This window comes from Gorilla gorilla, chromosome 1, assembly GCF_029281585.2.
Source record: "Gorilla gorilla gorilla isolate KB3781 chromosome 1, NHGRI_mGorGor1-v2.1_pri, whole genome shotgun sequence".
NCBI classification, from domain to species: Eukaryota; Metazoa; Chordata; class Mammalia; order Primates; family Hominidae; genus Gorilla; species Gorilla gorilla.
The window spans coordinates 40,125,753-40,149,863 of NC_073224.2; the positions used below are offsets into that span (position 1 = coordinate 40,125,753).

The 24,111-nt window shown below is 34.8% G+C and overlaps 1 protein-coding gene across 20 annotated transcripts in view; it reads right to left on the minus strand.

Moving 5' to 3' along the window:
• Positions 1-24,111, minus strand: part of CDC42BPA (CDC42 binding protein kinase alpha) — a 323,893-nt gene that overhangs the window by 72,636 nt on the left and 227,146 nt on the right. For 9 of the 20 annotated variants that reach the window (XM_055371684.2, XM_055371673.2, XM_019031340.4 and 6 more), the window contains 5 exons: positions 18,322-18,446; positions 11,661-11,766; positions 11,266-11,414; positions 9,610-9,701; positions 7,186-7,262 (listed from right to left, as the gene is read on the minus strand). In XM_055371684.2, coding sequence (XP_055227659.1) covers positions 7,186-7,262; positions 9,610-9,701; positions 11,266-11,414; positions 11,661-11,766; positions 18,322-18,446 — 549 coding nt within the window. Of the gene's footprint in view, positions 1-6,061; positions 6,110-7,185; positions 7,263-9,609; positions 9,702-11,265; positions 11,415-11,660; positions 11,767-18,321; positions 18,447-24,111 lie in introns of all 20 variants that reach the window. The other 11 variants (XM_055371555.2, XM_055371619.2, XM_019031326.3 and 8 more) reach the window with 2 other exon arrangements.

Below are 24,111 nucleotides of genomic sequence, written 5' to 3' on the forward strand. Positions count from 1 at the left end.
CGTAAGCCTTCAAACTTAAAAATTCTCAATAAATATTGAATGAATCCTTCTGAATGTCCATAGTACTTAGCCTAGGTATTTCTCATGGCATTTATTGCTTTCCACATTGCACAGTGTGTAACTATATAATTATTTTTCTAATTATAAAATAAGCACTTTGAGGTCCATTTCCACGTCTGCTTTGTCTTTGTATCCATTACGCCCAGTATATTACTACCCATGTAAAAAGTGCTAAAATGTTTAACATTAAAAAAAAAAAAACTTTTTTGGCTATCTCTACTTCTAGACTAGAGTCTGGAGTATGCTAAAACCATGAAAAAGACCATGAATATCTCAAAATAAATATATTATCACTATACTAAAAACAAGTTAAAATGTCTCCCGAAACTATCTTTGAAAATGAAGGACAATACATTTTCTAAGCTAATACCATTTAAAGCTAATAATGATACTATCACCACAGCAATGATTTCTTACCAAAGTGTTTACTTAGAAATTGTCTAATTTTTATGTTTTCAATATTGTTACATTTTCAACTATTTTTATGTTTTCAACAGAAAAGGTGAGTTAGAGGAAAACACACCCACACACTTTCTCTCTCATATATACCTACACACACTGTGGTTTTTTATAAACACTGAAATTGAATTCATGGCAAACACTATAAACCAGCACCTTGTCTTAATGTGCAACCAAATATCACTTTAAAACATGTATTTCATATCTAGGTCCATGACATGCCACCAAAACTTTAAGACTGAATATGAAGGTATGCACACAAGCAGAAACCAAAAGAAATAATCTCAGGAGTACATAATTTGGTTAATAGTTTTTAAGGTTCAATTAATCCTAGAGGTCTTATTTAATAAAATACCAAAGAAGAAATGGACTATGTAATCATGGTTCTTTCTCTTTAGATTGTCTAAATATATTATTATATTATATATGCGATAAAATATGTAATATATACAATTATATTCAACATAATATATTGCCTAAGTTGAGGAAAAAATGCAAGTAACTTTCTGAAATATGCAATCTTCAGGTAGGGTTGTGGTGAATATGTGGATAGAAATTGTAAAAACAAGAATTCAATGAGCAAATTTCAGGAATGCCAAAGAAGCTAGGTCTGATTTTGGTCATAGGACTAAAAATCTTTAAAATGTATGTTTTAAAATTCTATTTCCTACCAATCCTCATATACAATTGACCATCCCCCCAAGTATCGCTGAAACTATGCTGCCAAGCTTCAGATTTCTGTAAAAGCCTCAGATTTCTGTAACTGATTGTAACAGAATGTAAAAGAAGCTGGGAGATAAAACCATGTGAAATCAAGAGATAAATTAAAGAAGTTAGAAGCCATTACTGAAATTAAATATTTTGAAGCATCTTAGTAAGATGTTATACAAGGTTAAAATCAAGTCCAGAACTCAGCCTGCCAATATTGTCAGACTACTTGCTTTTCTTATATGCCAGAATATAAGAATGGAAAACAATATTAGGGGGACCAGACTGTTGGGCTACAGATACTATCTCTGTTTCTCTGTGTCTGACCTTTATATTCCAGAGCTTAATCCTTGATTTACTCTTTCATCAGTATATCAGAGTAAGAAAACTCTGAAAAACCAAGTTGAGTACATTCTCATTTTCCAGGCAAATGGGCAATTTCTATTTTTGTGAACTGGGACTAAATGAACAAAGTGTAGAATTGTAATTTAATCAAATTCAAAACTTACTTAGCACATATTTAATATATGACAATATGTTTCTCAAATATAAAGAGCAAGCAGTTAATTTATATGATTGTAATTAGTATTATCTATAATATTCTCAAGCCAAGCTTTTTCAGGTTCGGCTCAAAAGAAAATGAACTGAAGAGAGTATAGGAAGTTGCTACAAGCTTGGTGTGATGATCCCTGGATCTGTTACTATTGGGATGAAGGGAATAGATGGGGGAGAGAAATGGGAAAATCTAAGCAGCTGAGCTCCATTTGCTCCTCACCCTGTTTATTACCTAGAGAAAGAGGCTGGGGCTAATATGGACTAGACAGTCCAGGACTGGGCATGTACGGTTGAAGGAAAAGATGAGGGTAGAAGTGGGAATAATTTCTACAGCAGAAGGGATCTTGGTATCTCTGTTCTACTGCTTTCTTAACAGGTTGAATGGAAATGCCTTTCTCAAGAAACCACTTATCAAAGTAGTTTCAATTTCTTTTAAAATTAACTCAAACCCGGTCGGGCACGGTGGCTCACGCCTGTAATCCCAGCACTTTGGGAGGCCGAGGTGGGCAGATCACGAAGTCAGGAGATCAAGACCATCCTGGCTAACACGGTGAAACCCCGTCTCTACTAAAAATACAAAAAAATTAGCCGGGCGTGGTGGTGGGCACCTGTGGTCCCAGCTACTCGGGAGGCTGAGGCAGGAGAATGGCGTGAACCTGGGAGGCGGAGCTTGCAGTGAGCTGAGATCGCGCGACTGCACTCCAGCCTGTGTGAGAGAGCGAGACTCCATCTCAAAATAAATAAATAAATAAATAAATTAATTAACTCAAACCCTTCTTTATCTGTCCTAAAGAATATTTTACATAACAATGTATCACCACACTGTCCTAATCCCCAAAGATTGAGAACTTTAAAAAAGTCACTCTTAAAAATGGGAGAGTAACCTATCCACTCTTAATAACAGAAGAGTGCTGTAATGGTTAAAACAACTGGATTAAATATTTTCTAAGGTTTTCTCCTTCAAAACTCTATGATTCTACATGTAGAAAAGCCCAAATGCCTACATTCCCCCAAGTTAGAGAAGCAGAGAGTGTTGAGAATATGCTCTGCTCTGCCTGGTTGCCTCCTTTCATTTTCCCAGAGGGAAGTGAATGACTGGTATTACATATATTTCTTCTCTTCAAAGCTACTCTTACACATACAAGTATTGGCCAAACAATGTGACTTAAAAAGGAAAGCATGTTGCTCCGAACATCTTCCCATTGTGCCAAAAATTCCAGCACTCATTTGAATTTTGAGTTAACAGGCAAAACATGTGGAGGAAAAAATAGGGGTGGGAACATTTTAACTTAAAACCGTACTGTTTTAAATAAAGTAACTACACTTAGAGGCCTGTGTGGAAGGGCAAAAGTAGGAGTAAAGAAGGTAACTTTGGAGGAGGAGAGGCACTGGTGGTAAAGCTCCGACAAATCAGAGAGCAGCATGAGAACACTGGGTTCCCAGAGACAGAGGGAGAAGAATGATAATATGTTGATACCAAAGGACTTGATTCCTGCAATTCTAGTCAATACTAGTCTTATTCCCTTCTATACGTACAAGTTCCAGCTGCAATTCAAACTTTAGGTCTTCAACATAATCTCCTCTATAGCAACGAGACAGAAAACAAAAAAGAATGTCCAGAAGGATGTGTACTACTCATTAGAGCCTTACCGCAAAGGGCAGGCATATAAGCATCAAGCACAATATAACTAGATTTGGCACAGAGAACAACAGAGACCTGATTTGCTCCTTAAGAATCCAAGTGCAGCTGGGCGTGGTGGCTCACGCCTGTAATCCCAGCACTTTGAGAGGTTGAGACGGGCGGATCATGAGGTCAGGAGTTCAAGAGCAGCCCGTCCAACATGGTGAAAGCCCGTCTCTACTAAAAATACAAAAATTAGCTAGGCACGGGGGGCATGCACCTGTAGTCCCAGCTACTTGGGAGGCTGAGGCAGGAGAATCGCTTGAACCTGGGACGCGGAGGTTGCAGTGAGCTGAGATCGTGTCACTGCACTCCAGCCTGGTGACAGAGTGAAACTCTGTCTCAAAAAAAACAAAAACAAAAACAAAAAAAGAATCCAAGTTCCTAGCAGAAAAAGAGCTACAGAAGAACTTGAGCATTATGTGAAATATCTTGGATGCTGAACTCAAGTATGTCAAAGATTGAATACTGCTGTTCAAAACATCATTCTGCTATGACTTTGAGGATCAAATGAATGAATGATAACTCTGGGAAGGGAGATCATAGGTACAAACTCTAAAGAGAAACACAAAGTTTGTGCCATAAAATATTGGTGGTGGATAGATGACTGAGTGATGAAGAGCTAGGAAAGTATTTAAGTGAAACTGAACTGATGGACGAGAAAAGAAGCTAAAGAGAATACAGAAAGGGAGGGAACCAGCTTATTAAAAGTAATAAGGGCATTATTACTGACAGCATTACATACACTGTTTCCTTAAATCTTCAAACAACATTATGAGATTAGTTATATTATTACTATTTGCCTGATGAGCAAACTTAGGGTGTAGAAAGGTTAATTTCTTCCAAACCATACACCTAGAAAGTTGTATAGGCAGGATTTGTGCCTGCTTATGCACTTAACCAATAAAGTGGGAGAATGGAGCTTAGAAAGCACATGAGTGGGAAATCATGCCTTTTAGGAGGTGGAATATAAATAAAAGATTTGGCAGCTCTTGTGAACTCAGCTTCTTTTTACTTCATACTAGGAGTTCCCTTGCAGTGCAATAAAATTTACTTTTATATTTGTACTGAGCTCATGTTGCATTAATAGAGGGTAGAAGATGAGAAAGGATATTCCTGGAGGTAAAGTAACACTGGGAAATGGCTGCGGGGTGCTCAGGCATTACAGGTGGGTGGCAGCAGTGGGAGAGTGCCTGTGAGAGCAGAAACAAGCTGAGGACCTGGCTGGGGTGTGCATTCCTGAAAGGTCTGCTGAGAAGACCTCATGTATTTGCCAAAATACATACTGCTCCTAGGTTTTACAATCAAATATATGTATATATTTTTTTTGTGACAGGAAAAGGGATGGAGAGAAGTTTGTTAGAAATAAAAAGGTTTTCTAGTGGAAAGAACAACCAAAATAATTTACTCAAACTTCCTTCCCTTTCTTTTTAAGGTGAATAATATCTGTATGGAAATATCATATTGAATATTTTAACATCCTGAGCAGCAGATAATAACATGCAATACCACTGTACACGAGGAGAGTTCTCTTTTTATCATACTATAGAGTTAACCAGAGTAATTATTTGTTTCCAGAATAGCAAAACACTTTGTTTAGAATGAACATGTGCAAACTTCAGTATAAATATTCCAAGCATATTCAAAATCACTTTTTTGTTCAATAATTTTTAAACATCTAGATCAAGAAGTTCCTTTAGCAGAACATTATGCTAACTACTCTTCTGACTATAAGTATCCTAACAAAACAGAAAGAATAAAACATCAAAAAATCTCCCGATTTTAAAAACAATTCTAGGCACAATATTTGCATTTGAATCCATTTTATTTCCCCATTTCTGTAAAGACTATTCAACAGGATAATAAATGCTTTAGGACAAGAATTACTGTGCCATTTAATGTGGAATAGAGAGAATGTTATGCCAGGTAGTAAAGAGAATGAATGATACACATTTAACAGGAACTTCTAAATTATTAAATTGATAGAATTCAGGAGAGAAAGTGATAATGCAGTCAATTTATAGTGCATATAGTGAATATGTTAACTAAAATCACTCTGCACATTAGAAGAGAAATTCTGTCAGCATTAGAAATAAATCAATTAAACATTGATTTATTTTAAAATCAGCACTCTATTATTGTCATACAATAAAACCTACTGGAGAAATTAATTAAAAGTAATTTTTTTTTATTATACCACCAGAGGTTTATTTTTAACCAACATAGAAATTAAACAGTAAAGTGCTGAAAAGGGAAAAGTAAAATAGAAATCACCAGGAAAAATAAAAATAAGCAATTATTTATATATATATAAAAAATAATTAAATAAGCATTCTAGTTTTAGAATTCTTACAAAGACTGAAAATACTGGGATTCTACAACAGGCAAAGCATTTTTGAAAGTAAATTTTTACTTCATTATGTTTAATACTGATAAATCCTTCATTATATTTAAGATAAGAAAGAAGCATATTTTGGCTCACATAAATTTTCAAATGTGGTATTTCTAAAACTGACTGCATTACTAGGCAAATTCTTCAAATCAATTCACTGATCTTTTTTACTGAAGGATGCATTGGTTTGAAAATCAAAGACTTACGTCATCCAAAAAATCAATCAGTGAAGATGAGGAAGAAGAAAAGGAATCCTATTTAACGAATACAGCAATAAAAAAATAGAAAATATGGATGAAGCAATTTAATAAGAATAATAAATCAAAAACTTTGTAAAACAATTGAAAGGCAAATGACATTAATTCAAATAAATAAATGAGAAAAGCAGTCACTATCATTGTTCTTGAGAACCTTAAGAGATTCATTAATTACTTTTTAAAGAGTGATTATTTTTCCTTTTCCTAAAGGAACGAAACACAATTCACACACTGTGCCCAAAATGTAATAAAATGAAGCTCATGACAAATAATTAATAATCAAATTAAATGTAAGTACTTTTGAAGTAACAACTAAAAGTAAGCAATGGAATTCCTGAGGCTTCTAATTCTTCCCACTGGAATGTAAGTTCTAGTGGGAAGGACTTTGTCTATTTTGGTCACTACTGTATCTCCAGCACTTACAACAGTGCCTTGCACAAAGCTACATGATTATTATTTGTTCAATAAAGATATAATCACACTTAAATTTACTGAGACAAAAATATACTTGATAACAGTAAGTTGATTTTTTTAAAGCAAAGAATTTAAATACCAAGGAATGATCAAGAGTTACATAATCACAATTTCATTACTGTGTGATATGCCTAACAGAGTCTACGTAACACCTTTTAACAAAAAGCACTTCTTACTGTATAGTTTTTAAAAGATGAATTGATTTGAAATAAGAACCAGAAATACCTTATTGTCAGCTTTGACATTTTCTCACTTTTTATTGTGGCACTATGCTTTGGAGAATAAAAAAATTGTCAAATTATTTCAAAAGTTGGGATTTGTTCTGCTCTTAATGTTTCTTAAGGGAGATGAAATTGCTTTTAAATCTTATAATGACTCTCATGATTAAATCTTTCTTAGATGTTTTGTTAAACAGAGGTGGGATTATAGTCTCCATAAGAATGCAGAACATATTCCTCTGCTAATATGTTTTTGTTTATTTAAGATTCTAGGTCCTCTGATGTGGGAAGCAATAAAATGGTTTTATTATAAGTGAACTTTAAATTACAAAGTGAATTTTAAATTGACCCCAGAGGATATGTGACATGTTTAATACTTACTTCAAATTGATCCAGAGCATCGGTAGGCGTATTCAAAAATGCCAAGAAAGAATGCTGTGAGTCTTGGTGCTCTATACCTAGAAGACAGCAGCAACTTTTTTTAAGGCTACAACAATTAAAATTGATTTTAATGGATAACCTTCCCTGTCTGAATCTACTAAAAGCAGTTCACAAACTACTGTATTTCAAAGTTGATCACTATAATTAACTCTACATTTAAACAAAACTAAAATACACTAGTGTTTCCTAGAATATCACTTAATAGTTCAATTATATCAGTTTCCATGAAATGCTTATTTATGTTACTGAGTTTCTTTCTTTTTGTGTATAGTAAATAATAAAAAACCACATTAAATCTTTTGGTAGGCTTGAGAGAATTTAAAAATAGGAGTCTGTTTATATCTGATTTTTCTAAGCTAATTCAACACCAAACAGGCTTCTGTTTTGAAATACTCTTATCAAAGCACAGAGTATGCACTAATAAGAATAATCCTTTATAAGAAATTAATGCAGTGATGAAACAAATACACTTAATTACAAAAAAACTGCCAATCTGATTTCAGGTATTTTTTTATTGACAGGATGAAGACTCCAAAACCCAGTTTTTCTCAGATGAATTTTTTAAAATTCATACATATCTCTTGACTATGGCATTAACTTTAAATGCACAATTTCCCAAGTAATTCTTACAACATACAAATAAAAATACTAGGTAGAAAAAAACCAGAAAACAGCCAATCCCACATTTTTTACTTCCATATCCTTAGGAATTGACATCAGCTGATTTGTGTTTTTTATATTACTATCTAATAATATAACACAGTTATCAGGTAAGGCAGTATGTTCAGAAATTCATTCAAATATTGAGAGTGCGCCAGACACTGTCCTAGAGACTTGGGGAAATAATAGTAAATGAAGCATTAAAAACATCCTTGCCCTCATACTGTAAATATCACATTATATTACTGAAGTAGTAGTATACATTGTTATACAATAACATTTTGTTCTGCAATATTCAAAATCCAAATTAAAAAGCTGTGGTAAACATGCCTTCAGTGATAAACTTAAGTCTCTTTCAAGTTTAGGTCTATTCTAAAAATGATGCAATCAATGTCATCTGGCGTGCAAGTCATATTCTGCACTAGTCTCTCTCCTATTTGCCATTAGGGCCACGAGTTGTCCATGTCTTACGAATTCTTTTTTTTCTTTTCCTCACTAAATAATGTATCTTCTTTCAAATTTCCATTAATTAAAACCTAGCTTGATTTTCATTTTGGCATGATGGCTTGTGCTCCTAATCTGAATTATTATTCACTTTTTCTGGGCTCCTTCCTTTTGTTAATTAAGAAATTCAATCCACAAGAATTTATTGAGCATCCACTATTTGTAAAGGCTTTTTCTTGTTAGCTTCTTTATGTGATTACTCTCTGTTCTCCATCATTTTACATGCAGATGCAGAGACTCCACCAGTTTTATCTCACTGTGTAGCATGGCTGAGAAATGATAGGAAAGCACTTAGACCTAATAAAAAGCCCATTAACGAGTTCGGTATTCAGTGATGGCCTTTGTCAGGAAAATCAATTTCAAATAAATGTATATAAGATATCCCTTTATTTTAAAAATATCTGAATTTCTTTTTATTAAATCTTCACATTCTTAACATCCACATTAAGGAAAGTTTAAGAAGTTCATGTAATACAGCTATCAAGCACTCTGACTAAGCTTTCACATGAATGGAAAAATGTTCAAGTAAAGTTTTCAAGAAAATGGTAATAAATCCGGGATATCCTACAGGACAAGCAATTTAAGTGTCAAACTGGAAGAAGACATTAAAATGCCCCCCAAAATTTTCCTTACTGAATTGCTCCATTAATACTAAATTAATCTTCAGCTATTTCATACATTGTTTCCTCAACTACCCTGAAAGTGAATCCCCCCCACCCCCAATTTTTATACATTCTAGGCACATAAAAAGTGCTAGGAAATACTTGTTCAAGTACCCTTACCAAGTTCTGGATGTTAACACACATTGCCACTGTCAGAGTGATAACCTCATATCATAGCATTTGAGAATATTATAAAGTACATTATAAAATAAAATTTTTTTCCAATCACAAAAATGTTATTCATGAAGTAGTCCACTGCACTGAAAAAAACGTCAAATTTATGGCAAAGTGTCTTTTTCTGTTACTATGAAATCTTTCAACAATGCATATTAAGTAAAACAAAATGACTCAGAGGTCAGTCTTCCAAATGTGTGTGTATGCACATGCATCATATATATACACATATGTTCATAAATGAGTGCCAGAATTGCTTATGTCAACAATTCTCCCACCTATGCAATGAACTGATTCTTCTGTAATAAAATATATTTATAACATAACAGTAAGTCCTGAGTGAGGCAAACACACACTCCCATACCCTTTTCAGATCTAAGCTCTTCAGTGTCCTTTATCAGCTGTTCGATTTCTGAGAGTAGTTCCAAGTTCTTCTTCTCTGAATCTTTTAGTTTACTTAAATAAGGAGAAAAAAGGAAAAATGTCATTAATTTTTATTGCTGGTTAGTGAGCCATCTTGGATGTAGCCAAACTTACTTGGTTTAAATGTCAGGCATGGTAAATTAGGGGACTATAAATTACTGCAGGAAGAACAAATACAGCTTGCTACCTACTTTCATGTAGATTAACAGTTTTACTAGAATACAGCCAATCTCATTCATTTAAGTATTGACTATGGCTGCTTTTACACTACAATAGTAGAGATGAGAAGCTGTGACGGAGGTTAATCAAAGCCTAAAATATTTACTGAGTGAACCTTTACAGAAAACATTCGTGGACCCTGAACTAAATTATTAAATTTAAAAATGTTACAAAATCAAAGGTTAATTTTAGAATTCTGTTAGACTTTGTTAGATATTATACCATTACAGGCAACCATGAAAGTGGAGCACATACAGGAGTAAGTTTATAATTTTTCAAACTGGCTCATCTTCCTGACTTATGAACAATATGTAAACTCATCTGTCCTAGGCGTAAGGAGAAAAGATATTACTTATTTCAAATTACAACACAGAGAATGATATTCATTAGCTCTTTATGCTGGGATCAATTCACTTTCTCCAGAAAAAGTTTTCCCCTCCTCAATGCCACATAAGCACATTTAAGTAAAACATACAATGTCTGCATTATTTATAGCAAAAAGCTTATAAACCAAAAGTTTATAATCCAACAGAAGTATCATGTATCTGGCCTTTGATTTGATTAAAAAGATAAACAATTGCAGTTTAAGGACTATGACTACACACCATTAAAAACTGAATTCATGAGCCTGCATTTCTTTTCAGGCTTTTGGAACTTTTGGTATTCTCAGCAGTCAATGGATTTTCGTATTTGTAGTTTCACTTGTGATGTGAAGTTTCTATTGTTCCTCTATGTCACTTAAACTGGCTTATTTTGAACCATGTTTATAATCAATCTAACTGTGAATCATTTATGTATTCAGAGTATGATTCACTCTAGTGTTGTGACCAGAATTGACGAAATGTGTTCATTAGCTAACTGCTTCAGAGACTGTGGGATACACTTTTTCTAAATACATAAAGAAACATGAAAAACAATAATTATACTTAAAAGATATTATATCATTATGAAATTTGCCATCAATACAATTTTCATTTATAAAAGACCTATGGTAGAGGCCACAATTTTCAAATGATTATATTTTGTTCTCACCATATGTTGTATTATTATACAAATATAATATTCCTAAACATGAGAGAATTTTAGGTTTAATAAAATTTGAGAGTCAACTAAATTTTATGAGGAAAATTAAATAATGGAATATTATTTAATACTATTAATTCTACTTTATGGACAAGCCAGAGGAAAACAAGGCTATATTAAAACCTCATCACTATCTACAAGGCTTAAAAGCATCTAGTTATTTTCAAATCTTTGTAACATATTTGGCCATCATTTTTCTAAAAGCAAGCAATGGAAACTAAACATGTAACTTCTCTCCAAATAATTTTGTCAAACTTAGAAATTATTCTAGTGGGACTATATGATTCAATCTTACCATTCTGTTATGATATTAGATGCTTTAACTTTATTCAACTCTTCTTGGATGGCCTGTTTGGCTCTTATTTCTGCATCCAGAGCCGACTGCAACTCCAGTCTAGCTGACATATCCAGTTTCGCAAAACGACGCATTTTCCAAGGCATATCCTATGAAATAATGACTGTGTTTTTAGTTCCATCCTATTTTTAACATTTAAATTATTACAGTTAACCAGCTGTGTGTTATGTTTTTCTAAACTGGAAAAGACCCAAACTAATAGTTTTCTCATAAAAAACTCTTTAGTAGGCTCAAAGTCTAAACAAACTGATACAAGTAATTGGATTTATTATAGTGTTTTTTAAATCTCTTTTTTCTAATATGATAAGCCTCCATGCAAAATCATAGAAGCTTACTGTTGCTCGTGTACCCAAGCTGGAATTTCTTAATGCCTCCAATTCTTCAGTCATTTTAGAAGCTAAGGCCTGAAGATACCCTCGTGCATCCTTTTCATCACTGACCCTAGAATATATAAAGACAAAGTACAAAAGTAAAACAAAAAAGCTTCAGTGCAATATATGTTATTTTAAAGCTTCCTAAAGAAATAAGTGATAGGAAATTCAAAGATAGTCTTAAATAATTTCTTTGAAAAGGTCTACCATAGTATACTACCTGTCAACAACTGGGAAGAGGTTTATGGAACTGTTCTTTTATGTACATGGTAGAGCTGGTGATGTTTAACAAAAGTCCAAGTTACTCATAGCTGATAAATTATTAAAACTTCACCCTTGAAACACAGAATTAACACTCTTTAAATCTAACAATTAACACAGATGCACAAATGTGTGAGGTTTTCTAAATAATAAGATTTCTCAATTGGATTCTGCCATTTTATATCATAAAAACAACATACCATTCTTAAAACTGAAGTGTATATTAAATTTAGAAAGTTTAATGTAGGATATTCTGCAAAAATCAGGGTTATATTGTAATTAAGCTCTTCTGTTTTCTGAAATGATCAATAAAATAACAAAGAGAGAAGATTAAAGTCTACCAAAACCTAATTTCTACTTACTGTCTTAAGGCTATCTAGCTAATGATACAATTATAATTTTAGACAGAAAGTTTTCAAATTATATTTAGTAAGACAAATTCCACATTTTAGAATTTCTCAAGAAAACGTCTGCATTTCTTACACTTCCCCCAAGTGGGGAGAAGGTGAGGGGAGGAGTCCAGCATATCTACAAGAATCTACAAAAGAAGGTCCTATTCTCAGGAAGAATGAAAACCACTGGTATACAGAAAGCCATACTGCACAAACGAAAAAAATGGAGTTGAAATTTGCAATGCTCACAAGTGTATTCTAAGACACTTTGGGGAAGACAATTTGTCTTTGTGCAGGCTGGTTGTTTTCAGATAAAATCCAGGTCACTGAAGCTATGAGGAAAGTATATTTCAGGTAAATCAGCATGTATCCGATGCATACAGCAGACATGTTTAACTCCTGAGCTCTGCTTTAGTATCTCTTAGAATGTAAACTCCTGAGGAGTCAAATTTATATATATCTTAAAGAGGCCCTTTAAAAGAGGCTTGTTGCTCTCTCCTCTTAGATGGGAGATTGTCTTTGGAGTATAAGCAAAAGAAAATATGGAGATGCAATAAAACCATGGTAAGAAGTTGTTCACTCTAGGGACAGTTACATATTCCTAGGCTCTATGTACATGTACATATTTTTATTGCCTGTTAAAGAAAAATGGTTTTGGAAATTATTTTAAGAATGTTTGTGTAGCAAGGGTTGTGTCCTTCTAAAATTCTTTGACCACAAGTGACTGTAATCTTTTCATTTAATTACCTGATCTATAGTGTAGAGAATAAATTGGGATGAAGGAAGATTATCTTTTTTAGAATGCAAAAAAGATACTTATATAGTAACAATAAAGAAAACTGTATTATCCTTTAAGTGCCCAGGCTAACAGGTCTCACCTAGTGCTGGTTTAGTATCTACCATAGCTCAGAGATCTTAGTTTAAGCACATTTCCAAGAAACTGTGAAGTCCAATGTGTTTTATTAACTTTGGACATCAACCTCTTGTAAACTGACTTTAAGTTATTTGGAATTTTATATGACAATCTCTTTTTTCTAACTTTACTTTTTATTTACATGTTGAACACATTACATGTTGAACACATTTATTTACATGTTGAACACCTTACAACTGCAGTCTTCCACTAATTCCTAACTTTTGATTAAACCTATTTCTCTTTTTCTTGGCTATAGAGAATTACTGGTTTGGAGGGTAACTCATGCCATTTAAGTTCCACTGTACTCTAAGTCTCACACAACTCCTTCTCATAATCATTGCTATTCGTCTATTTTTCCACCTCATTAAAAAAAAAATCTTACTTTCTCCAACCCCAACACTATCTTTCTCTCTTATTTATTTATTTTTTTTGAGAGAGTCTTGCTCCGTTGCCCATGCTAAAGTACAGTGGCACAATCTCAGCTCACTGCAACTTCCGTCTCCTGGGTTCAAGCAATTCTCCTACCTCAGCCTCCCTAGTAGCTGGGATTACTGGCACATGCCACCACGCCTGGCTAATTTTTGTATTTTTAGTAGAGATGAGGCTTAGCCACGCTGGCCAGGCTGGTCTTGAACTCCTGACCTCAGGTGATCCACCTGCCTCAGCCTCCCAAAGTGCTGGGATTACAGGCATGAGCCACCGCACCTGGCCCCAACACTATCTCTTGCTCCTTGCTTCTAGGCCATTTGGTTAAGTTTATTCATATTCATTCTCTTAACTTTTAAAACCAGTTTTAGAGGTAGGTGTCTTATCTTTTATTTGGCTAAATCATTCAAATATTTCTTAATAACAGTTATTATTACTATACATAATACCCCCCCACTACACCTCATATTTTCAATTTCATTATTTCCATTGGTTCCTTTAAACATGTACAAACTCTACCAAATCCAAAAGTTCCCTGTCCTCTTCACTGACAAATCCCCAAACATCCCATTTTCCCTCTTTCATTGTTACACTCCATACGTGTAATTGCTCTAGGATTAAACCCTCCATTCACTACTCCATACTTCCTGAAGTCTAATTCCTGCCTCAACTATTTTGCTGAAGCTAATCTGTTAAAACTCAACTACAGAAGGCCAACTTAGATCTATGTGTTCTCTTGGCACATTTAATCCTTCCCTTCCAAGTTCTCTCAAATGATCAATTAGTTAATACTTATTAAATACTATTACATTGGGCATATTGAAAAGACAAATAAGGGACAGTTCCTGAAAAGTTGGGGCATATATAGTAATTAGGAACTTTGATTCTTAAGTCATATAGACCTGGTTTCAAATCCTAGCTCTGGTGCTTACCAGCTGTGTAACTTTGGGCAAATTACTTCTCTAACTTTGTTATCCCACTTATAAAATGGGGATAGTAAAAATATCTATCTCACAGGACCGGTGTAATAACTAAATAAGAATACATGTGAATTTCCAGCCTAATGACCAGAACACTCTTATGTTTTAATCAATAGAAGCTATTACTATACACAAATGAGCATTACTGAATGAGGAATGTTTCAAATATGTGAGTGGATTTAAATAAAGAGAGACAAAGGTTTCATTACTGAAACGCTTTGTAATTATTAAACCCTTCTCCTGGTTCTCCTCTACAGAGCTGTTTCATCTAGCTTTTATAATATAGCCCTTACCATCCTCCTTCTTTCTTGTCTCCTTAAAAAGATCTCAACCACTTCACTGGCCTTATTCACAAGGAATTTAATTCCCAAATTTGCATTTCTAATCCTAATCTTTATGTTAGTTTTTCAAAAGCATATGAGAAATCTCTACTAAGATGTCTCAGGATCACCTCAGTCTTACCAACAAACAAAATAAAATAACAGCTAAAATTGATTGTATCATCTTCCCCAAGGGTGGTTACCCCTCTTAACTTTCCTACTTCAATGATGCCATCATTTTCTTAACCTCCTTAACTCACAATTCAGGAATACTAATATCTCCTCATCTCTTGCCCTTCATTTGTAAATAGTATTAAGTCCTATAGAGTTTTCTCTCACAATGTCTCCTGCATTTGTTCACTTTATTTCCAACATTGCCTTCTACTTCATCCTGAACATTACTGTTAAGAGCTATTTGCCTAATCATCATTTTAATTAACACCATTACCTTTGAAAAACCTTCTCCATCTTACAAATAAGTGAAGGTAAAATTCTTACCTAGTATTCATGACAACTGTGTTGCAGTAACTTTATTACTCTTATTTCCTACTATTCTTTTACATAAATTCTCCAATTTGGTCAAACTAGGTGTAGGATATTTTACTAAACTCAGGGTTTTCAGAACACACAGTCTAGTTTAACTGATTATTCCCACCCTTCTTGAGCAACTAGTCTGAGATAATTTTCTCAACACTACATTCTTATTTTTAAAAAGTCAGTATCTATTCAATATGTAAGGCATTTATATTTAAGTCTCATAAATTATCTCCAGCTCTGGTCAAAACAGTTTTTAAACTTTAAATGTTAAGTTACAAGTTACTTAAAGGCAAGTACTACATTTATAGATCTCTGTATCTCTTATTGCACCAGAAGAATGCCTTATGTGAGGAAACACATTTAAAAAATAAATCTTATGGACTAGCCTATTAATCTAACCTCTCTTTGTAATATTATTTCAAAGAGAAAACGTGAAGTCCTCTGATGAGCCAATGGCGAGAAGGAAGGTTCCTACTCTAACGGCGGTGAGAAGATGTCCTTGCTCTAAAAGGGTTTCTGATGAAAGGGATATTTCATAGCAAAAGAGAGAGGAGGTGGAGTTCAAGAGCCATTAGAAGTGACTTCATAAAAGGTTTTATATACTGCAGTGTTTGTTTTGTATTAAAACTGTTCATTTGTCCCAGGAAACATTTAAAGTGCTATATGTCATGAGGTCCTATAATCTTGTTTGAGCATTACCTCATTTTTTAAAAGAAGGTTGAGTATTCCTAATCTGAAAATCCAAAATCTGAAATGCCTCCAAATCTGGAACTTTTTGAGTACTGACAAGATGCTTAAATTTTTGGATTAGGGATGCTGAACTGTTAAGTATAATGCAAACTTCCCAAAATCCAAAAGAAATCCAAAATACTTCCGGTCCCAAGCATTTTGAATAAGGAATACTCGATCTGTAAACTAAACTCAAAAAATGAAAATAACTCAGTCTTCTGACCTTTATAAACTTGGATATTGTATCTCACAGAGTTAACTTTGAAGTGGTAAGAAAGTTGAACAGGGAATATATATTTTACTTTTTCCCTTTGGGTATTTGCCAATCTGCTATCTATTACTCCATTTCTAAATAAAAAGTAGGGTTAATAACAGCTTTCATGCAAAGTGACTTCCTCGTATTTCTGATTTCTGCATATTTCGTTTGAATGTGAAAAGTGTACAGTGAGTGTTTTGTGGCATCATATAAAACTTTCATCTTCACCCTTTCTATTAACCCTTTCTACAAAGCCCACATTGAAAGCTTCCTTCCATTACTAGCACCACTTCCCATTCCAGCTGAACTCATCATGCCAGACACTTGAAAAAATCAGTAGTCTAGTATCACAGGTTTTGACTCTGTCTTCTGAAGTCATTTTCAGCCCCTCCTTACATATATATTTGATAACATAAAAATGGAATCACAAATATCGAGTCATAATTTTTGATATTATAAACTTGGTTAAAGATTAAAATGGATTTTGCTTCAGAAATGCAGACTTGATGATATAGATATAAATTAATGAACCAATAACTGTACTGTCTAGAACCCAAATAAATTTCCACAATCTGCATATTCCCTTTATATGCACTGAATAGAAACATTGTAAGCATTAAGAGCTCTTAATGGAAAAACATTTGAACCAAAATATGCATACAGGAATTAAAATTCCCTACAAATGACTGATCTATAAATATATGATGAAACTATAGGCTGGGTATCCTTTACATGAAATGCTTGAGACCAAAAGTATTTTGGATTTCTGGTTTTTTTTTTTTTTTAATTTTGGAATACCTGAATATACATAATGAGATTATCTTGGGGATGGGACCCAAGACAAAACACAAAATTTGTGTGTTTTATGTACATCTTATAAACATAGCCTGAAGGTTAATTTTTTACAATGTTTTATAATAATTTCTTGTGTATGAAACAACATTTTGACTGTGACCCATCACAAAGTCATGTCTAAAATTTTCTACTTGTGGTGTCACGTCAGCTCTCAAAAACTTTCACGTTTTGAAGCATTTCAGATTTCAGATTTTCAGATTAGGAATGCTCAACCTGTATTTGTTTTGATATAAATTAAACACCTACCATTTGCCAAAAAGGATTTCAAAAGTTAAATAAACATAAAAAGTTAAGTTACCTATTTTTACTTGGAAATACAGTCTTCATTAGATTCTACTTTCCCCATGTATTATTAAAATATGAAACTTTTTTACCAGCACCAGAATAATTGTTTAATAAATGAATATGAAGGTTACTATGATGAATATTCCAAACTAAATCCCAAGAGCTTAAGAAAGAGCTGATAAAACTAAAATGTAACCACTTAAGGTTTTAAAAATGCCATGTGTGAATTAATCTGGTATAATCATGATACAAGATAACAATACAGTATCTTTAGCTTCTAAGTTTTTTTTGCAGGCCTTCCATTTCTTAAAATACTCACAAATACAGGACTTTTGGTCTTAGAAAGAAACATCCATAGGTAGCAGATGAATTTCAACTTTGACTCTGAAGGTGGTAACATTTTCTTAGAAAGTAATAATAATCAGATTTCAATGAAGCTGTGTTAAATGCTGGTATGGGACATTAGTTAGAGTTAGGGAACAGAGGAATGTAACAGAAAACACAGTAGAACACAACAGATCAGTAATAAAACTGTGCTTTTCAGAGTAACTTATTTATCACAGCTGACAAATGAGATAAAAACCATTATTAGTAGCCACCTGGAATTCATACCAACTTGGCCACATACTCACAATCATCCACAAAAAAACGTTTAAAAGAGCACTCACCACTGAATTATTTCTGTGATTTGGGCTTCCCAATGTGCAACTGATTCTTTCTTGTCTGCTAGATCTTTAACCTCTTCTTCTAACTGCTGGTTGTGTATACTTAAGTTCTCATACAAAGTAGTAAGCTGAAAGATAGTTTTAAGACATGCATGACTTTTAGGACCAAGAATTCGAGGTGTTCAGACAGGTATTGTCAAATTTGATTACTCAACATCATCTACCCAAAAATGCTTGTCTTATTATAATAATCCCTTTTGCTCACTGAATTTGGATATCAAGTACTCTGAATTCTCCTGCTACCTTTGCTTTTCCCTTACATCCTACAGTGACTTGGTTCTGTGAACATTCTCTACTTGGCTTAAGAATTGCCCATTTCTGTTGGTAATAGCTTTCTTTTTTTTTTCTCCAAAAATGTCTTTATGTCATTTTTTCTTTAAAATAGCATGTTATTTCAAGCATATACAGAAAAGGAAAATATAAATGAATTCCCATGAGCCCCACTACCTAATTTCAACAATGATTACTTCAACATCAATCTTGTTTCACTTGTACGCCTGTTCTCTCTCTCTTTTTTTTTTTTTTCAGACAGAGTTTTGCACTTGTTGCCCAGGCTAGAGTACAATGGCACGTTCTCAACTCACTGCAACTTCTGCCTTCCGGGTTCAAGCGATTCTCCTGTCTCAGCCTCCCCAGTAGCTGGGATTACAGACGTGCACCATCACGCCCGGCTAATTTTTTGTCTTTTTAGTAGAGATGGGGTTTCACCATGTTGGTCAGGCTGGTCTCAAACTCCTGACCTCAGATGATAAGCCCACCTCGGCCTCCCAAAGTGCTAGGATTACAGGTGTGAGCCACCAAGCCTGGCCTATACGCCTGTTCTCTTATCCCCTCCTCCTGTACTATTCTGGAACAAATACTAGACATCATACAATGTTATCCATACATATCACTGTATGTATCTCTAAAGAATAAGGATCTCTCTTTTAAAATATAACCACGATAGCATCATACTACAAATTTCACAAATTTCCTAATATCACATAAATAGTAATAGTTCAAGTTTCCAGTTACTTCAACATATCACAAAACTTGTTTATTAAACTGAATCATGATACCAATAAGAAAACCCAGCTTAATGGCTGGATATATGTTTTTTTTGAGACAGGGTTTCACTCTGTCACCCAGGCTGGAGTGCAGTGGTGTGATCTCAGCTTATTACAACCTCCACCTCCTAGGCTCAAGCAATCCTCCCACTTCAGCCTCCCTAGCAGCTGGGATTACAGCTAAAAAAAAATTAGTATCCAGCTAATTTTTTATTTTTTTATTTTTTAAATTTTTTTGTACAGATGGGGTCTTGGCATGTTGCCCAAGCTGGTCTCAGATTCCTGGGCTCAAGCCATCTGCCCGCTGTGGCCTCCCAAATTACTGTGATTACAGGCATGCACCAGCATGCCTGGCCCGATACATCTTTTAAGTCTATTTTATTTATAGGTTCCCCTGCAACACCTTTATTTTTCTTTTGACTTGAAGAATGCAGGTTGTCCTGGCCAGGCACGGTGGCTCACACCTGTAATCCCAGCACTTTGGGAGGCTGAGACGGGTGGATCACGAGGTCAGGAGATCGAGGCCATCCTAGGTAACACAGTGAAACCCCATCTCTACTAAAAATAAAAAAAAATTAGCCGGATGTGGTGGCACGTGCCTGTAGTCCCAGCTACTCGGGAGGCTGAGGCAGGAGAATTGCTTGAACCCGGGAAGTGGAGTTTGCAGTGAGCTGAGATTGCGTCACTGCAATGCAGCCTGGGTGACAGAATGAGACTCCGTCTCAAAAAAAAAAAAAAAAAAAAAAGAATGTAGGTTGTCCTGCAGTTTTCCACATTCTGAATTTTTGCCTTCATTTCTGGAAGGCATTTTTTGCTGTAAATAACATTGTAAGTTGGCAGTTATTTTACTATAGCACTTTTAGGACATTCTTTTTCTTCTGAATTCCGTTTTTAATTTTTCTGTTGGGAGGTCAGTTTTCAGTTGAAGTTTCATGCCTTTGAACATAATGTGTCTTCTCTGGTTGCTTTTAGAATTTTATGTTGGTTGGTTTCTGGCCGCTTTTCTAGGATTTGTCTAAGTGGGGTCTGATTTCTATTAATTATTTCACTTTTAGGGTTTGTGGTATTTCTTGAATTTGTGGCTAAATGTTTCTCATAGGTTTGGAAAAATTCTGGGCCATAAACACTCTTCAAGTATTGCACTGCCACTATCTCTCTCTTCTTGCCTTTTGGGAAACCAATTATTTGTATGTTAGAACTTTTCATCACATACTCTATGTCTTAGATCCTCCTTTCTATATTTTCTATTCTTTTTAATCCCTGACTACACTTTAGTCTAAAAATTTTTTTTTAACATATGCAGTCCTTTTCTTTGTTTCTCTCCAATCTGTTTTTAAAATGTTCTATTGAGTCTTTTAGTTATTTAATTTTTTGCTCCTGGAAATTCTATTTGACAGTTTTGTATAGATTCCAGTTGTTTGCTGAAATTCTTCATATGTCTACTTTCTTGAACAAATCACACAATTTAAGTCCATTCATAAAAATTTCATACTGGGAACTCCCGCGGGTCTGTTTCTACTGACTGCCTGGTTTTTATTTTCCCTTTTTTGATTTTGTTTTTGCTGTTGAATTTTTCTCTTAATTTTCAATGATTTGGTTGTGTTTGCTGATATGCCTGGTAATTTTTTACTGCATGCCACATATCGTGTATACAAATTTTAGATAATTTTAAGACTCTGGATAACATCTTCCTCCACAGAGTATTTACTTTTACTTTTGGTAGGCAATCAGAGTAAAGATAGATCAAAGATTGAAATACTTGGAGGCTGGGTTTCAGTCACTGAGGACTCATCTTTCTTACTCACCCTTACTCCTAAAATGTAGGCTTTCATTGGGTTCAACTGAAAGTTTGAATTATTTACTAAGGATCCTGCAACTTGATAGGCAATGCACTTCCATTTTTCTCTCTCCAGCCTTGTAAAACTGTGGAATACCATGTTCAACTTCCTAGATTCTGAGGTTTTTCTGCTTTCATATCTGCAAATGCCTAAAGAGGAAAAGTGGCACTAAAGGTTGGGCTCACTGCTCTGTACTATTCTTCCCTTTAGGATCTTGGTGAGTAAAGTCCTGGTTTCCTTGCTGTCACTCCAATGACTTCTTACAGATGAATACCGTAAGTGGTATTCGTATAGTATTATTTTTAAAATCCAGCTTTATAGCTCTTCTTGGTGAGGTGGTAGGATGTAAGCTAATCTGTCACAGAAGCAAAAAGTTCTTGCTTTAAGTTTTTAGAAAATTCATGAAAAAGGCTGGGTGCGGTGGCTCACGCCTGCAATCCCAACACTTTGGGAGGCCAAGGTGGGAGGATCACCTGAGGTCAGGAGTTTGAGACCAGCCTGGCCAACATGGTAAAACCCCATCTCTACTAAAAATAAAAAAAATTAGATGGGTGTGGTGGCACATGCCTTTAATCCCAGCTACTTGGGAGGCTGAGGCAGGAGAATCGCTTGAACTCAGGAGGCGGAGGTTGCAATGAGCAGAGATAGTGCCACTGGACTCCAGCCTGGGCAGCAGAGTGAGACTTCATCTCAAAAAAAAAAAAAAAATTTTTTTTCATGAAAAAATATTTGCATACTACTTTATTTCAGAGCTACATTTGTTTCTGATAAATGATCTCACCTGCTATTTATTACCACTCCTTTCTTCCTTTTTTGTATGTTTGTAGAGATACTGTGCTAGTTTCTTCTTGATTACTCAACTTTGATGAAGGTGAGTTGCTCCTAGAGGATCTATTTACAGGTTTTTAGGGATAAAAGGGCCATGTGATTGTCAACTTGACTGGTCCACAAGGTGCCTAGACATTGGGTCAAACATTATTCTGGGTAGGTCTGTGAGGGTGTCTCTGAGTAACACTTGAATTGAGAGACTGAGAAGAACCCCCTCCCTAATGTATGTGAGCCCCATGTGATCAACTAAAGGCCTGAACAGAACAAAAAGCCTGAATGCACCAATAGTAGGGGGGAACATCAGCTGTGACATCAGCTTCTCCTGCCTTCAGACCTGAAACGAGGCAGAAGCTTTTCCTGAATGTTAAGCTTGCCAAGCTTTGGGACTGGAACTACAAAATATACCCTCCTGGGTCTCCAGCTTGCCCAATGCAGATCTCGGGACTTGTCAGCCTATATAATCACTTAAGCCAATTCCTTATAATCTCCCCTGCTCCCAACACACATACATATACCACCTCCCACCCCCCACATACACTCACTCTATTGGTTCTGTTTCTCTGTGGAACCCTAACTAATACAGGCCACAACCATGTTCTAAGTCAAGGGTCTGCAAACTTTTCCAGTAAAGAACCAGATGCAAGTATTTTCACCTCTGTGGGCCACATAAAATCTCACATCACCCTCATCTTCTTTTTAAAAATAGCCATTTAAAAATGTAAAGATCATTTTTATTCTGTGGGTCAGACAAAAACAATCTGGGAGCTAGATTTGGCCAGAGGCCATAGTTTGCCAACTCTCAATTCTAAGCTATTAGGAATTCTACTGATGACACAGGATTTTATTGGTGTGCATTTTGAACCTGTATTTCTGTGCAGAGATAGGCAATTGTGGCACAAATCACAAAGCAAAGTTTCATTTCTTCCCCTCTGGCAAAACAACAACAACTAAGTGTTTTATGCATATAGAGTTTGTCTGTAATACCCCATTTAATCCTACCTCCAACCTCCTTGTCTTCCCAAAAGGAAATGAGATCCAGGGAAGCTATCACTCACTGCTGGCACACACTGATTTGCCTATCGCAAACAAGAGATTTAAGTTTGTATCTTAGGGTGTGCCATTTGCCTCTGAAAATATAGTTTACCAGTTTTTTTTCACACTTTTACTGAGGTATAATTTATATAACATAAAATTCACCCATTAAAAGTGTATACTTGAATGATTTTTAGCAAACTTAAACAGTTGTACAGTGATTGCTACAATCCAGTTTTGGAACACTTCTAATACTCAAGAAATATCCCCATGCCTATTTACAATTGATCTTGGTCCACACTCTGATTTCTCTCGGCATCACTGACCTGCTTTCTGTTTCTGTAGTTCCGCATTTTCTGAAATCGTCTATCAATGAAATAACAGAATATGTAGTCTTTTGTATTGGACTTCTTTCACTTAGATTATTGAAGTTGAACCTCAATACTGTTGCATGCATCAGAATTTCACTCCTTTTTACTGCTGAGTGGTATTCTAGTATATGGGTATGATATGCTTTGTTTATCATGCACCGTTGATAAACATTTGTACTGTTTCCAGTTGTTTACTATTATGAGAATATGATGCTACGAAAATTCATATGTAAGTCTTAAGGGGACTATGCTTTCAACTCTTTTCAGTAAATAGGAGAATTGCCAGGTTGTATGGTAAGTATATGTTTAACTTTTTGAGAATTTTTGGAACTATTTTCTACAAGCGCTATGCCATTTTATACTCCTATGAGCAGTGTGTAAGTTCTAGTTCCTCCATATCATCGTCAATAGTTGATACGGTCACGCCAATTGATTACAGCCATTCTCAAGGGTATACAGCAGTATCTTGCTGTGGTTTTAAGGGGCATTCTCCTCATGACGAACATCTTTTCGTGTGCTTATTTGTTATTCATGTATCATCTTTCATGAAATGTCTATTCGGCTTTGTTACCCATTAAAACACTGAGTTGTTTATATTTTAAGAGGTTTTTTCCTTTT